This window comes from Haliaeetus leucocephalus, unplaced genomic scaffold (genome assembly GCF_000737465.1).
Source record: "Haliaeetus leucocephalus isolate CR32 unplaced genomic scaffold, Haliaeetus_leucocephalus-4.0 Scaffold151, whole genome shotgun sequence".
NCBI lineage: Eukaryota > Metazoa > Chordata > Aves > Accipitriformes > Accipitridae > Haliaeetus > Haliaeetus leucocephalus.
The window spans coordinates 1046154-1062408 of NW_010972587.1; the positions used below are offsets into that span (position 1 = coordinate 1046154).

Sequence of the window (16255 nt, forward strand, 5' to 3'; positions counted from 1 at the left end):
AAACATCATTTTAACAAATGGATAAAAATGTCATGCGAAGTCTTATGAAAAATGGCTCCAATTTGAAAGTTATGTTTCGTCATTGCCAGTTCTGCTGTTTATATTTCAGGCAACCTGTGAGGATTGCTTCGTGTAAAATGAAAAAAAACAAAATTAGAATATCAAACTTGTGGATTGCAGCCAGAATTATTAAGAAATTAGGTGGATGCCTGAACTGCAGGAATGGACCTACCATTGCTCTGGGAGAGGTTTGAATTTGATTTTAAGGAAGTCAGGAAAGTATCTTGCTTTCTTCATGGATGCAGTAGATGGAGTCTCATGGAGGGTGCTGGGCTGTACGTCCTTACTTTCTTCTTCCAAGGCAAAATGGTGGCAACTGCATGATGCAGTTTCCAAAGGAAGACATATTCAGTCTTCTTTTATAATTGTTTTTTTGTGACAGGGGCACTGAATAGTTTGTCTGATGACTGGAAAAAAAAAAAAAAGCACAGGGTTTTTTTTAAAAAAAAACACCAAAAAAAAATCTGGGGAAAAATAAAGAAGTTGCAATTACCAGTTCTGTGAACAGATGAAGCACTAACCTGTGCTAAAGAGTGAGGTCTAGAAGAGGAAGCTGGGTATTTCTGACAGCAAATATTTTGTTATTTATACGACATAACTTCTGAATAGACTCTGAATAACATAATTGAATGAGGCTACACATAAATACCCAAATCGGTGTAGGATTCAGGTTTCCAAGGTTTTAAGTATTTATGATTGTCATTTATTACGTAGCTCTGATAGAGTAACATTTTTGAGATGGCTGCTTCCAGGAATTTGGCTGTAAAGAAATTAAACAAGTAAGTTGAGATATTATGTGACCAGAAGGAAGGGAAGAAAAGGAAAAAAATTACCTCCAGGACAGGATTATATTCAGATATTCAGTCACTTTTAAAGAGTCAAAAATCAGAAATACATATAATGATCTGAAAATGGAGGTTGCTGCTCTGTGAGGCAAATTTTTTTTTACATTTTTATAGTTTCTTTTATTGATAGTGGTAGGTACATGCTGGCTTTGCAGTGTTGGGATGGCAAAGACTTTGCCAGCAAGTACAGTTTCACACAGTGAACACTGGAGCCACGAGGTCATGACCACAAACCAATTTTATAAAAATTACTTTTGTAAAAATTGCTTTTGTTCTCAGCTCATTTGAGTATTTTCTTCAACTGAACCCGTCCTACCAGTAATGAAAACACAGAAAGAGCTGCAGCAGCCCCATTTCTCATCCCAGCAGCGCTCCTGGCTGCCAAGGGAGAAAGTGTTCTTCGTGCCACTCTCTGGACCTGGGACGCAGCGCAGCTAACGAACGATTCAAAGGCCGGAGAGCCACTGAGTAAACAACCAGGAGAAAGACGGTTTGGTTGAGTCCCAGCTTCACAGCAGCACCGGCCTCAGTGCTGCCGGGCAATGCCTGAGCGCAGGCAAGAAACAGGATTTTGGGTGGTCCCATCTGTTCAATTCAGATGCATAATTCAGTCAGTAAATGCTGACTGAGTTACGCATCCCCGTGCTTATCATACCTGTGGCCCCCAAGGCAGGCTGGGGTGCCGGTTCTGTGTCCCCATACGCTGCCTAAGGAGCAGCGGTGCCCCAGCCAGCTCTCTGCCGGGTGAGCCTCTTGCTTCCCTTGAAGCCTTTAGCGTGGAGCACTGCAGGGTGCAAGTCCCGTTTTAGGCAAGTCTCCCAGTGCCTTGATTCCCCTTCTGCTAAAACTGAGGTGCTGATGCTCCCTTCTTGCATAAGGGACTTACGAGAGTGCACACACTCGTGATTTGATGTGACTAAAAAGGAATCAGATTTAGCAAGATATTTTTGCTTCACGGCTTGTCAGGGACTGTCTGGGCGATTCAGAGTCCTGCCTGCTGCAGCGTGGTCCTTGGAGATGTCAAGTCCTTGTCAGCCAGTTTCTGAGTCAGCGGAAGAGCAGGAGCGCCATGCATAGCCCAACACGGGAGGAGCCTTCGGCGCTGAACAAGAGCAAAAAAAGGTTATTTTAACTGTTCAAATATGCAACATTTCATCCCTTTGAGACAAGCCCTACAGCAGGAGGCAGCTTTCTGAATGCAGTCCTGGTCACACATTTGCCAGTTCAGTACAGACATGCTCTTGGGTCACTGCTCTTTCCTTGTGTGCTGGGCAAGACCTGTCCCTAAAAGCACATATAAACGTCCAGGGACTACGGCTGTTGAGCCGCTCCACGCGTAGCTCTTGGAGCAGGCGCTGCCGTTGGTGGCAGAAGGCTGGAGGACAAGGGGTAAGCTAAAACATTTCCCTAAGTCAGCAACACCCCCATTTCGCCCTCTCCCCATCTCTTCCCTCTCCCCTCCCTGCTTGGGGAAGAAGCCCGGGACAGGCAGGCGATGGCTGTGGACAGGGTGGCTTTGTGTTTGACCCCGTGGCCGTGGCCACAGAAGCTGTTTAGGGAGGTGATCCATCCTGTTCAGAACTTGGCTCCAATTTGACACGAACTGAAATCTCACTCATGACAGCCAGAAGAGAAGGGATTGTGAGCTGTGCTTGGGAAACACCATTGAGGAAGATGGCTGGGCAGGGAACAGCATTTAAAAAAAATGTCATTCAAGAGTAAGTTGGACACTGCTACTTTTGCATACACATGCTACGTATTTTGGCCAAGATTTCCAAGAGTCTGTGCTGCTAACACTTGGGTATCTTCACAGACACACAGGATTCTAGGCAGTACTTGGCTGCCCTCTGAAAATCTGGATTATTTGAAGATGTTTCCCAAATAATATCCAGAAAGTTGAAACTACCAGAACGATCAGCCACTGGACTTACAGCAACAAAAATAATCAAAATGCTAATTAGCGAAGACGAGGTGTGTCACAAGGCTGTGCAGGAAGAAAGTGCTCTTCTCTGAGAGCTTCGTTCCTGAGCTTCTCATAAAGGCTCTGCATCTTGCACAGTCAGCATTGTTGTTGCTCCTCCACACCCGTATGAAGTCACTGAAAGATGCCCTATTTCCTGACATAAATATTATTAATAGATACTCCAGGGCTGTAACCCAGCTCATCTGCTTCACTGGAAAACATGGGTACATGAACCTTCTATGTAGCTGCTTCTAGAAATTGCTACATCTTTGCTGTGCCAGTTCAGGACCATATAAATTCTGTTGCAAATTGTATGTTAAAAATGAGTTATGCTGCAACGGATGTGCAATAAGGTAAACACAATGAAAATCAAAGTTAAGACCAATGAAAATAGATTTTTTATGTATTAAATAATTTGCTAGGATGGTCAGTTATAGTATTTGCGTACCAGCACTATTAAAAAAGATTTGGCTAGGGAAAAGAGCAGTATGGTCAGCCCTTATTAAATGATATACATCTTTAAACATGTTCTGGAAGGAAGCAATAAGAAGCCAATAACGTATTTTATTCTGGGGTTTCCATGACATCTGGGGAATTTTACAAGTTCCCCTTGTTGCCCAGAATAACAGTCTTGGAATGGAAGAAGAATAAGGAGCATTTCACAGCTACTCTGTCAGTCACTGTGGGGCATTTGTGGAATTTGGTGAATTTAGTTCCTTGAAATCAGTGCTGCCATGCTACCCTGGGGTGACATCTGGCCTCCCTGGGCAGCCCGTCAGCTTGGGACACCTGTGCCAGACGTTAGGGCTGGGATGGGTGGGCTGGACCTACGAGCATGCCTCCTCTCTTGCAGCTGAGAGAGGACAACTCAGGCAAAGGATTCTATCGTAAGAGTCGGGACGAACTAAAATCACGACAGACGCTCTAAAACCATTTTCCCTGGTGCGGCTTCCATCCCTTATCACTTCGTTGGTGCTCTCATTGCGCTGTCCCTTGGTGCTGTGATGGTGTGAAGGAACCCAGGCAGCAAGCACTGACTGTGACAGACAGGCTGCTGCCTGGGGGGCTGTTCAGGGCTCATGGTCATCAGTTGCTCGTTGGATATTGTGAGCATGGTGCTGCTGTGTTCATAGACACAGTAAGAAGTTTGGGAGTATCACTACCACTTAGCGGACTACGCAGTGAGAATTATGCTCCTAGGTGCTTCGCGTTGAAGGCTACAGGAGTATGTAGGTGGTTTTCAGCCATCAGCACATTGCCAAGCAGTGCATGAAGGACCTAAACCTTTGGGCAGTCCAGTGTTTGTAAGCATCTTGAGTTCATCCTTATAGGACCTAAATAAATAAATGTGCTTTTCTCACACTGAGGAAGGAAAAAAGCCATTCAAAACGACAGCCTGACTGTTGGGCATTGTAGCACTCACATCACTATAGCAAAATATCTCATGGATCCTGTTTCACTAGGATCCCAATGCCGCAAATGTTAAATTCTTTATGAAGTCTGCTCCAGCAGATGGTGAGCATCGCCACGATGAAGTTCTGCTGCTGATCCCATTGTAAGGCATTTCTGGAAATGCCAGAATGTTTTCAGAAAATGTTGGCCAAAATCTCTTTTTAGAAGTGGCTGTTGCTTATATTAAAAAGGGTTATAATATTGCCAATGTACTTCTAGCTTTGCCTCTGCTCTGTCAATATAGTCACATTGTTCAGGGCCGATCTCTGATCTCAGGTTTGGAGGGTTATTTGCCACACAGCAACCATGGGAAAAGAGAAGGAGAGAAATAAAAAAATGAATCACCCACATTCTGCCCGAATTCAGATCTCAGATTTCCCACATCCTGGTATTTAATTTCTCACAGAGTTACCAATGGTTGATCTCACGGCAGGATTAGTGGGAAGAAAAATGAGAGCTCCATTGAAACCAGACTTGAGTCTGGAAGGAAGGGACATGTGAGCTCTAGGACCCGGGAGATATCAGATTCAGGGCAGCGAATGGCTTCCACCCCTTCCCCTTCCCTGATTCTCATGCTTATTTTGAGGCAAAATCTGGAAACTGAAATCAGAACAGCAAAGAGACAGTTACAGTATGTTAGGCAGCTCACCCATCGCTTTAATAGTCTCCTGAGAACTGTGTTATGTAGTGAGGCATTAACTGTAATTTATATTAGTATTTTTTTATGTTTAGGAAGAGGAGAATAGATTAACATTGAGGTATAAATTGCAGTAAATCTGTCTCAGTCCTACCTAAAAGAAAACATGTTTCCACCAGGATACCTTTTCTGATTTGATTATAGCATATAGATGTGTTCAGTTGGAAAAGAAACTCCCATAAAAGGTTCTGTAATCAAAAGGAAATAATCACTATCTATTAAGTTGGACAGCCCCACTCACTTTGAATCAGACTGTCTTTCTTGGAGAAAGAAAAAGCTTCACCCTGTGGTAGCACGGCTTGCGGCGCAGATGGAGCTTGAAAAGTTGGATTGCCACTCTGTGCTGAAGAGGACCATACCTTATCGCCCTTTCCACCAGACTGTGTGGAGATATTCAAGAAGTTGAAAAAATCTTTAAATGCATCACTCTAAATCCGTTAGGAGTTGAACATATTAAGATGACAAGAAGAGTATGTCATTAAACCGTAACGACCCTTTTTGGATTACCTGGTATTTGTAGATTTATTGGCAAGATGGCTTAAATTAGGGATATATTTTTAGCCTGCAGCGTTACATAATAAAATAGCAGCAGAATTCTTTGCAGTAAAAAAAGGAAAGGGATGGGGGGTGGTTTATTAAAACCAACACAAACTTCTCTGATTTTGCGCTTTTGCCTGCACAAAGAGGTGCTCCATGGTTACACAATCAGTAAAGTTTGCAAGAAAAGCATTTCCATTACCCCGTTTTGCTCAGGAGTCGTCGCCCTGCCTTTCAGTGCAGACCTGCTGTTTAGTCTGAAACTGAAAATTAAACCCAGAACTTCAGCTCTCAAAGTTAAATACTGTGCTTTGCTGCCAGCACACAGCCTCACCAGTGTCTGTGTGGTAAGATCGATGATTAAACTCTTCAGACGTTTTTAAAAGCATTTTACAAGTCTGTTAAGCTTTCGTGTTTGGGGTTGGTTTTTTCTTTTAAGAAAAAAATCATTTAGCTGAATTATACCACGGAGTCTCACGTGAACCCTGCTGAACCAGCTCGGAGGACCCCGCTCGCTATCTTTCAGAAATATGTTTCTCATTTGGGGGTGCGTTTCCGAGCACGACCCAGGGAAGGTAGAGCCCTGTGCGTCCGACCCTCTCCTCCAGAAACAACAAAAGAAAGGACGGGAGAAGCCGGGGGAGACCGAGGAAGAGCGGCGGCAGCGGCAGAGCCCCCCGCGCCCCCGCTCGCCCCGAGGCCTGCGCTGGCGGGCGGCAGCGTGGCGCGGGCCGCTCGGCCTCACGGCTGGCACTCGTAAAAATGTCACCGGTGCATTTCCACTGTGAAAGGCTCTTTTATCTTCCCTTCCCGCAGCCCCTTTCCGATGGGTACGCGGGGCCAGGCCCGGCGGCTGCCGCTCGGCCTTCCCGCATGGCTGGGCCCTAATGAGGTGTGTGCGGCTCTTGGCTGCAGGTTTTCAATCTCTTTCTTATTACTTCAAAGCTGCTGCTCCGAGGTTCAGACAAGTTTGATCACTTGGCAAAATCTCTCAGCTGGGATTCAAAAGGGAAGACGCTTTACTTTATCATTACAGATAGATAGCTGTTCCCAAACCGCAGTTGCCAGTGGCCCCGCGGACGGAGCTGTAATGCTTTTTTAAGTGATAAAGGATTGGAGGTGAATAACTTCTGGCAGTTGCTTCCTGTCTGTAACAAGCAGTCGGTTTTAGTGGGGGGAAAAAGGAGAATAGAAGTCTAACAGGCCTTATTTTATTCTTCTTTTCATGTTCTAAAATGGGGGGGAGGGGGAGCAAAAGGTAAATGATGTGGGTTTGACCTCCATTTCAAAGCCTGTCCTAGTGTTCCTTTCCCTACTCCGTTCTGGGAGACCTTCACCGTATTCCTTCCCCTGTCGCTCAGCATCAAATACGCACGGATATCGGCGCTGTTTCAAGTACCACAGGGGCTCAGGGGGAAGGCAGACTCCCTCAGGTTTACCTGTGTGGGCTCCAGTATCCTTCTGGGCATTTCAGTGAACTGTACAAGCCTAAGGATTTTTAAAGGTTGGCATCTACCTTTTTTTCACTCTTTCATCTAGTGATGAACATACATATTAGTGATTAGAGACCATTATTAGAGCCTCTGCTTGCCTAACGCTCCAGTCTGGATTTTGGCTCTGGAGCGTGGTGTGCTGTGTGAATGCAGTTTACCCCTCCTCCAGTTTACAGCCTCCACAAGAGGTTTGTAAGAGCAGCTCCTCAAAGTTGGGGTTAGTCCAGTTTGGTTGTATATGTTTGTAACAGCACCGCTGCCTTTTTTCCCTTAATATTTTATTTCCTTCCCACCAGAACTGTTTACATCTTGTAGGTTTGAAGTTCTCCAAGACAAAATATGTCTCTGTCAGTGTTAGCACAGCACCCGCGACTGCTTCAAGCACCATTTTCACTTTAGGTCTGTGCTTTGCAGACTTTAAATGGTGCTTCCTGCAGAATTCTTCTGACTGGTACTGAGATTTTGCTGAAGATTTTAACTCTCCTTTTAATCACATGGGGAACAGATTTTTTCGAAGTGTTTTGACCTCCTTAGGTCAAAAAGGCACTTGCTATACTCAGATGCCAAAACGCGTTTAAGAAATCTGGCCTGACGTAATTTAGACAGCTGAGTCTCAGTTTCAAAAGGCTTCAGCAGCGCAGGCTTCAGCGCTGAGCGACATGCTGCCTTGTAGAAGCCTCATTGCTGAGTTAACTTCAGGGCTGCTCTAAAACCCATGGCGAAGTTGGGCACCTGGAACTGAGGTTTGTTCAAGCCCATCTGTAGGAGATGTTGAGAGGCAGAGCGTAAGGCAGGTACTTTTTAGGGTATCTAAAAGTCGGCCAGCCTAATTCCTGTCTCTGGAAGTTCTCAGTGTGAGCCCTCCTGGATTTAAAAATCCTGTGTCAGATAAGCCCTTTCTTTCAAAGTAACCAGAGAGACTCATTATCACTCCATTGTATCAAACAGTTCTCCTAGTGGGAGATAAGCTAGGAGATAGAGAAATGTTTTTGAATCCCCCTTAATCTAACAGGAAGAAGAGACTTGAATCTAAGTTTAAAGAAGGCTGTCCTGTCCTGAGAGGATCCTCCTGAGCACTGTCCTGGTCCCCTCCAGTTATCTGAACCTGTTACTCAAGGACCAAAATTTGGCCAAGCCTTGGGAGACACTTCCTCCAGCAGAGGAAGGGGATCTCTAGGAGTGGTTCCTGGGCATGCAAGGATGGGCGCTCGCTCTGACCTCCACCACTGTCGTTGGCCTGGGCCATGGTCACCAGCAGCTGAGTCCCAGCGCAGCCCCAGCAGCATCACTCTGGCTGCCCCAGCTAGTTCACTTCCTCCAACAGCTGGTGATGTGGATTATCCAGTAATCCCCGTGAGCAGCCGTTTTGCTAGTCGAGCAGTGTTGTTCCAGCAGTGAAAGGAGAGGAGACCCTTAATTTGCTTGCTAACTATGCTGCTTAAAAGCCACAGGCTGGTCACCTGCAGGACAGCATCAGTGTTTTGTTTTATTCTCTCTGCTTCCTTTCCATCTCTCACAGAATATATGATTATTTATATAAAAGCAGAGTGACTTCAACAGAAGAAAGATGCATCCTTCATACACAACAGTTTGGTGGGTAGGCTTCTTTCTAGAAGGTAGAAAACTCAGCTTGAAGTATCTGCTTCAAATCAGAGAGCATGGGGATTTCAAAACAAGTCTGCATGTGAGTTTCCAAACCAGTGCTATTGTATATATGCACACTCAAAGATGAGTCTTATTCTTGCTGTCTGTTGTGCATTGCCTTCCTAAGCGTGGAAACTTTGAGGACATGTCCAAGTCAAAGCCACTTGCCAGCCCTCAGACTACTCCCAAGAGCATTAGGCAGCTCTGCGCATGCCCACCAGCATGCAGTTGGGCATTGGGAAAGTTAAGCAGCAGCTCAGCAAGGCTGCTTGCTAGTATCCAAATATTGGACTCACGCTATGGGCAAGTCTGTAGTCTTTTGAAGGCCACCATCTTACCTGACAAGGTAGGCCATTACTGGCTAAGTCCATAGGAACTTACACATTTAAAGCAAGAATGTTGGTTTCCAGTCCTTAAATCTCAACCCCAAAGTACCCCATCAGCTGCCATCTCTCTACTTGTCTCTCTGTTTAATGTCATTAAAGTACCGAGAGTTTTGCTTCCCTGGGGGGACCTGCCTGTTCACTACCACCAGGCCTGTCCTGTGTGGTAGTCAATGGCTGCAGAAACAGTGCTGGAAGGGGGCGGGGGGTCTCAGAACTGCTCTGTAGGCAGAGTTTTTAACTGTGCTTTTAGCCACCAAGCTAGAGTAGTTGTGCTCCTTCTTGCATACTAGCAGTGATGGTGCACTGAAATTGCTTGCTTGTGGGCTGGTTGACTTACATGTATTCCAATATGCAGTTTCTGTATTGAAATAATTTCCTTAGGTGCCCTTCTTAAAAACATGCTTTAATCCAGCAGTAAGAAGGGTTGTGTGGCCTTCCTGTATATGGTCATGGTGATCTCTTCTGCCCTAAGAAATCCTTTTATTGTGATATGTGAAGTAAATACCTGCAACAATTTGAGCTCTGAATCCAGCTTCTGGAATTAAACTTTGCCTTACTGCTGAGTGACAGCTGTCACTGAGCTCGCCAGTGTGCTTTGCAGAGAGTGAAGTAGCTCAAAGCAGCAGATCCACTCTAAGCTTCAGGCAGAGCAAACCTACTCTGAGTGTCTGTTAGTGCTGTAAGAATTTCTAAAGTGGTTTGGTGTTGGCTGTGGAGCAGTCAGGATGGCACTGTGTCTCAGCTGGGCACAGCCTGGGCCCCTGCATCTGCAGTAGGAGCCACTGGCTTCAGGGACTCCTCTGAAAATATTAGCTTGCATGCCAGGGGATTTCAGACAAGTTAACAGCAGACAATGGTCCACAGTTTGCAAGTTGCTCTTGTCAGCAGTTCTTTTTGACATATCTGTTCAAGCATACCCTCTCGAGCTTAGAAAGCAGCCAGCAAAATCTGTGCCAATAGCTAATTCTTTGTTATAAAATAAAAGCTCTGACAAATTCAGAGGCTCCGTATGTAGCATTACTGTGGTCCTGAAGTTCATCTCACAAAATTGGTTCTAGATTTTTAAATCCACGGTTCAGAAATTCATGAGCAGAAGGTGAAAAAATTGAATTGCCAGCGAGTTTCTTCAGGCAAAGACAATTAACCTTGAAGTAGCCATAAAGGGGCTTTGCCCCAGGGTATTAGAACAGAACAAACATTTTTACAAAAATGCCAAACAGTTGCCCTTCTGCAGGTGGGGAGAATGGTCCTCTCAAACACCAACAATTGTTTCATCATCAGGTTTTGTTGTGACCATGTTGTGGGCTCCACAAAAAAAAAGGAATGCAGAGGATGTACAAAGACTGAACTAAGCCTGTCTGTTCTGGAGGACACCGGGATGCTACTGGCTGTTTGTACTGCCAGAAGAATAGCCTGCACCAACCAAACGTGGATCACCAAATAGAGGTCTTGGGCCACAGGTAGAGCTACATTTCACCCACACAGGATGTCATGGGAAAGAAGTCTCTCGGGAACACGGGGTGACTCTGACCTGAAAAGATACTGTAGTTTAAATACGGTCATTCGTTGCACAGCTCCGTTCTGGATGGTGCCACGTCTGAGCTTTAGGAATGAAGTGCACATGCTAGTGGTTATCACTTCACGTATTCCTGCAGTATACATCAGTTTGTTTTTCCACACTGGAGAATCTTCAAAAGCAGAGATGCAGCATCATAAGTCTAGAGAGGGTTAGTGGGTCCACACATCTCGACACTGCTGTTCTGTGCCCTTTTAGGTGTCCCAGGGGATCACAGGCAGCCACACAGAGCAGGCAGACATGACACATGAGACCAGCGCCCTTCTGGCCTGGCTGCTGGATACCAGATGAGATACCCGGGGCATCTAAAACTGCCCCAGGCTCCTATCTTCAGGCAACCAGATCCCACCAAGGATGTTGCATTTTGAAATCGTATGTTGGGCAAGCCCACATAGGCATACTGGCTGCAGATAGCTCTTCTAGATATCTAGAAGTGCTTCTGCAGGTAGCAGAAGCCTGCTGTCCTGCCTCCTGGTCCTTTTTGTTACCTTTACCACTGTTAAATCAGCACTAGCAACAGCAGTGCCAGCTCCCCACGGAGTAGCCCTTCAGAGGGCAGGTACCTGCTGTGAGCCATTGGGAAACATTTGTCCTTTCTCTCCTGCTGGGGCCCAATATCAGTGAGAGGTGAGGGTCCCAGTCCGGTGTCCACATCTGCCAGCCTCTTGCCAGTGATACCCCTCAAGAAAAGACCTGTTAAACATTTGTGCACATAGGAGCTTTGGAGAAAGCCTTCTTGCTGCTCTTTTTTGAGAGGCACAGCAGCTCCCCATCGCTCCCTGCTTGGCAGGGCAGTTACAGCAGTTAAGGGTGGAAGCAGCTTAGGGTGCTGGCCGCAGTTTGTCGTACAATGTCACGCTATGACCTGTCGCAACTCAGGATAAACGTACCCCTTGCATGGGACAACCAAGGACAGGACATGCCAAGTAAAACTGCCCCTGTGGCACATGCCTGCGTCATTCAGCCCCTGAGGATACATGTATGGGGGCACATGGATGCACGGGATATTGTCTTAGCAGCAGGGAGTAGAGTAAAGCCTGAGCTACGCATGTGAGTATTTACCCTGCCCTTCAGGTGCTTGTCCTATTCACCCTGAGCTCTGCATGGCTGTAGCTTCCCTGTTAGCTGGATCCGACCTGGTTGGTTTGAAGCTTTCTCAGGTTTCTCTTTGCAGTCTGCTGGCCCAGCTTCTCCCTAGCTTGCTGCAGCAGAAAACAAATAACCAGGGGAGTAGCTGTTCAAGGCAAAACTGGGTCGATGAACGTTTACGCTCAATTAACACATGTCACCATTCTGTCTCCACAACTACAGTGAGTGCACCTAAAAAGTGAGAACAACCTGAATTAAGGCTGCCAGGTAACCTGAAACCTTTGCTCCTTGGCTGAGCCCTTCCTGTGGTGGTGTTGCTGAATTTATGCTCTGCGTGGCTATCGCACTGGGACTGAGTGACTTGGATTTCTAATGTCTGCTCTAATGACCGTGCTTCTTGATTTTTGCCCTTCTCGTCAACTTGATCAGAAGCACATCTGGACTTACAAAACATTTAACTCCAGCCCCAGTTCCTCCTAGGACTTTTGGCTAAGGGTCTGATCCTATGATACATGGCTATGCCATCGACCTTGGTGTGTCTGTGAGGGCTTGTAAGTGCCTGGAGGGTGCTAACTGATGGTAAAGCGTCCTTCCCCTGAGGTTCCCAGTGCCCTGACAGGCCAAGCAATGCACTTCAGTGGATCTCTGGCTGAAATGACTCAGTGCAGAATCAGTCTGCAACTTCTAAGGGGTGCACAGTTTTCAAAATGCCTGCCCCCCTCCATCTTCTGGGGAGAAGTGTGTGTGCGTGTGGGTGCCGTAGAGGCAAAGAGTGGGTTGAGGATCACAGCAGCACAACCTTCTGATATTTGCAGCCGGTTTTTCACAAGGGCAAAAAATCCTTCTCTGTTCCTGTCTTATACATCTGGATTTTCTCTTTCAGAACCTCTACTGGCTTCTTCCTTTGGGTTCCTCCATGCATGTATGTCTGATTTGTATTAGCCCTTTGTTTGAATTGTAAGCACTTCAGAGCAGCAATCATGTCTCCATCTGTGTCTTGACAAGGGACTTACATGATAGGTTGGCTTAAAACCACCCGTCTGCAACTGAGCTATCTTAGGCTTTTGCAAGGAATGAATTTAATGAAGGAAAGTTTTCTTTTTGCTGCACAACAGTCTGATCCCTTTGCCAGCTTTTCTTCATGAAAAAAAGTCTTTCCCAAGACTGATGTGAATTTGAAGTCTGCCAGTCTCAAAAATTTTTTAATAGTTAGTTTATTATTTAAATTTGTGTGTGGGGGGGTGTTATCTTGATTTTTTGTTTCTCATCCTTCCAGGTACTACAGGTACATACATTTGCATGTACATATGCAAATGAGAGAAACTCATTCTTCATTACATGAACATATATATACACATGAAGGAAGAGCTTCTCATTAATTTTCTTGGTCACTGTAGCAGGGGCTACAAGGAAAAAGAAATATTGTGAGATTCACAGTAAAAATCACTAGAGTGGGCAAAACTTTAACTAAAAATAGCTCTTTGTGGCCACCCTGGCTGGGCTCTGAGTATGTCCTTCCACATACTTTGCCACTCCTCCATCCTTCTTACGCTGTGATCGGAAGTCTGCCTTCATGGAAAATGAGCCCATGAAGTTTCAGTAGTCTCCTGACAAGCCAAGCATAAAACGAAGAGAGCTGCTACTCGGTGCTGACGCGTGCGCTGCCGTCTTCCGGGAAACAGTGATGAGCGGCTCAGGGCTGACCACAGTGCTGTAAGGAATTAAGCACGCGATCATCACCAAATACCAAAACACGTCTACCTGTATTATTTTAAGAGCACAGAACCCACAGTCGTAATTTTTAACTGAAATACTTGGCTTGGAGGCAAAGCCAGCGTCTGCCACGATCATCCCGAGTTCTGAATGAGCAAGGCTCAGACCAACATATTTTGCACTGTCTCTCCACATGCAGCCCAAATTAGCCCTTCGTTAGGTGCCTGTAGACACCATTTCTCTTCTTGACTGAAATGTTGTAACAGTCACAGTCCCGTTCTGCGGGGAAGATAAGCAGGGAAAATGCATTACGCGTTAATGGGATTCGATGGAGTGTGAGCTCAGGTCCCCCAGCGCTGCCAGGGACGGAGTAAAATTGGCTTAATCATTTCGTGAGTCGGGGATCATTTTTGTAGCAGCATTGTGAATATAACCCTGCTACAACTGGTCACGAGTTGTTGTGAGGAAGAAATTATCCTTCTGCATGATAGATCAGTGTCTTCTGGAATTTAAATATTAATTGAAAATTCAAGGTCAGAGGGCAGCTGACACTTGACTTTGCTCTCTTTCCTCCATCCACGGCTTTGATCATGCTACATCTTCCTTTGTGCCTGGTGCTCGAGAGAGTACCCCAGGGTCATGGCCTGTTTCCTAGTCAAGAGGTATAAACCTACTGGCTTAAATATCTGAGGCCCAAGCTTTAACGGGGGGGCAAGGGTACGAAGGGAGAGGGGGGAGCGCTTGCTTCATGCTTTTCACATTTCCCACATAACCCAAAGCAGACTAAACAAAACCAGTGTGAAATCTCATGGCTTGATGCTGCTATGGTTATATTTTTTAAGCTGTCATCCATTCATTTATACTTACGTTTATTCCCTGGATTTACAGCTTTTTTTCAGCCTTTTCTTGCGGGGAGGTGGGGGGGAGGTTAAAGCCTTTTGAAAGGAGATTGCAGTGAGCAGTGGCCTATGATTAAAGCCCAGTGTTTTTCCTTGATGCTGCTCCTCTGCAGCAGTGTCACACATGGTAGCATTTAGGAGCCCTTCACAGCTGAGGTGTTTCAAACACTAATGAATGGAAGTTTGGTCATATAACGCAGGCAAGCTTTAAGGCATGCTTTGCTGAATGGTGTACTGTAGTGGCCTGGGAAAGGAAGAGAGTTATAAATTGTGTCAGTTAGCCACCCAGACAAAATGAAGCCATGTGGAAAATCAAATCTATTAAAGTATGAAGACTGTTATAAGCTGTTTTAAGCTGGTCATTCTTAAAAGGTCTCATTTGGCTGAGGGGGTAAATTCCTTTTCTTCCTAGATCTTTTTCACGTGCTGTCTTAGGCAATGATGTGCAGCGTTTGATAAAAAACAACTTTTCACTGACAGCCGCTTTTATCAGAAATGTTTATTGCCCCCAGTTTACCGCCCTTGTCCCGAAAGGTACTGCACGTTTGTTGAATAAGCAACTAAGAGCACCGCGTTTGGTCAGGCCTGCTGACGGCAAACGCGAAGGCAGCACTAGAGCGGAGGAGGACAGCCGGTGGGGAGGAGAAGGCTTCCCAGAGCACCCGCTTAACATCTGATACCTGCTCAAAATGCTTTCCATCTTCTGGCTGCCCATGTCTGCTGGCCCTAGGAGGCCCATGAAGGAGCAAAACACAGAGAACTTTTTTTTGGCACCCCTGGGGTAGGAGGAAAGCCTGGCAAGGCAAAGTGGGAGGATCAGAGAGCAGGGAACCTCCATCCCCGGGTGGCTTCTTGAGGTGTCACAGCAGCTGTAAAGGGCATTTTCTAGCTCCGGAGGTAATTGTCAGCTGCGTGAGAGAAGAGTGAGGTGGCAGCCACACACACAGACGCACAGTTGCCACAGTATTTTTTTCTGTTTGTGTATTCTAGGAAGAGACTGAAGAAACGTCCTCACAAGAATCGGCAGAGGAAGACTAGGAGACCGCACCATGCAATTTCTACCTCATCAGCAGTTGGATCTTTTGAAGGGAGAAGACACTGCCTTGACCACTTATTTTCTATTGCCATGGTCTTTCCACTTTTGCCTGGGGGAAAAAAAAATAATCGCATAACCTTAAAAAGGATTTGACTAATCATCTTCTTTGTAATCCCTTCACAGTCCCAGGTTTAGTGAAAAACTGCTGTAACACACAGGGGACACAGATTAACGATGCAACTTTTAATTACTGTTTTCTTTTTTCTTAACCTACTAATAGTTTGTTTGAGCTGCTAAGTAAGGGTGAATGGGTCAAGAAGAGCTCCAAATCAGGTTTATGTCATTCACTGCACTTCATATAAACAAGAAACTTGTAACATAGTCATTATAATGGGCATTGAAATAGGAAAGGCTGGGTGTGTAACACTAAAGCCTTGCAACACTTCCAGCAACCCACTCCCTACTTAGTGAACTCCCTGTTTTAGAACACCAAAGATAAGGGATAGATACTACTCTTTTTTTTTTTTGTAACCTTCTTGTAGACTTGTACTTGATTATTTTTTTTTTTTTAAGACTTACTGTTATTTCAGGAAAAAAATTGAAAGCTGATCTTTCACTTCATTCAGCTGGTAATTGGAAGAAAGAAATCAACACGAAAAAGGTACTTTCATTTTGCAAAAGGGAAGAAAGACAAAGATACGTTGTATAGTTACAGATACAAACATATCAGCAGTAGTAGTAGTAGTAAACGAGACGAACAGCCCTCATCTTCTGGACAATAGGAAGCCAGATGGAGTTGGCTTTCTGTAGAGCCAGGCGTTTTCTATGGAAACAAAAATGACTGACACCAAACACTCTTATGCCA

General features: G+C 45.5%; 1 protein-coding gene across 1 annotated transcript in view; it reads left to right on the forward strand.

The window, feature by feature from the left end:
* LOC104828321 overlaps nucleotides 1-15727 on the forward strand; it is a 125412-nt gene extending 109685 nt beyond the window's left edge. Inside the window, exon 7 of the mRNA XM_010561953.1 lies at nucleotides 15345-15727. Coding sequence (XP_010560255.1) covers nucleotides 15345-15543 — 199 coding nt within the window. The 3' untranslated portion in view covers nucleotides 15544-15727. The remainder of the gene's footprint in view (nucleotides 1-15344) is intronic.
* The last annotated feature ends 528 nt before the right edge of the window (nucleotides 15728-16255 follow it).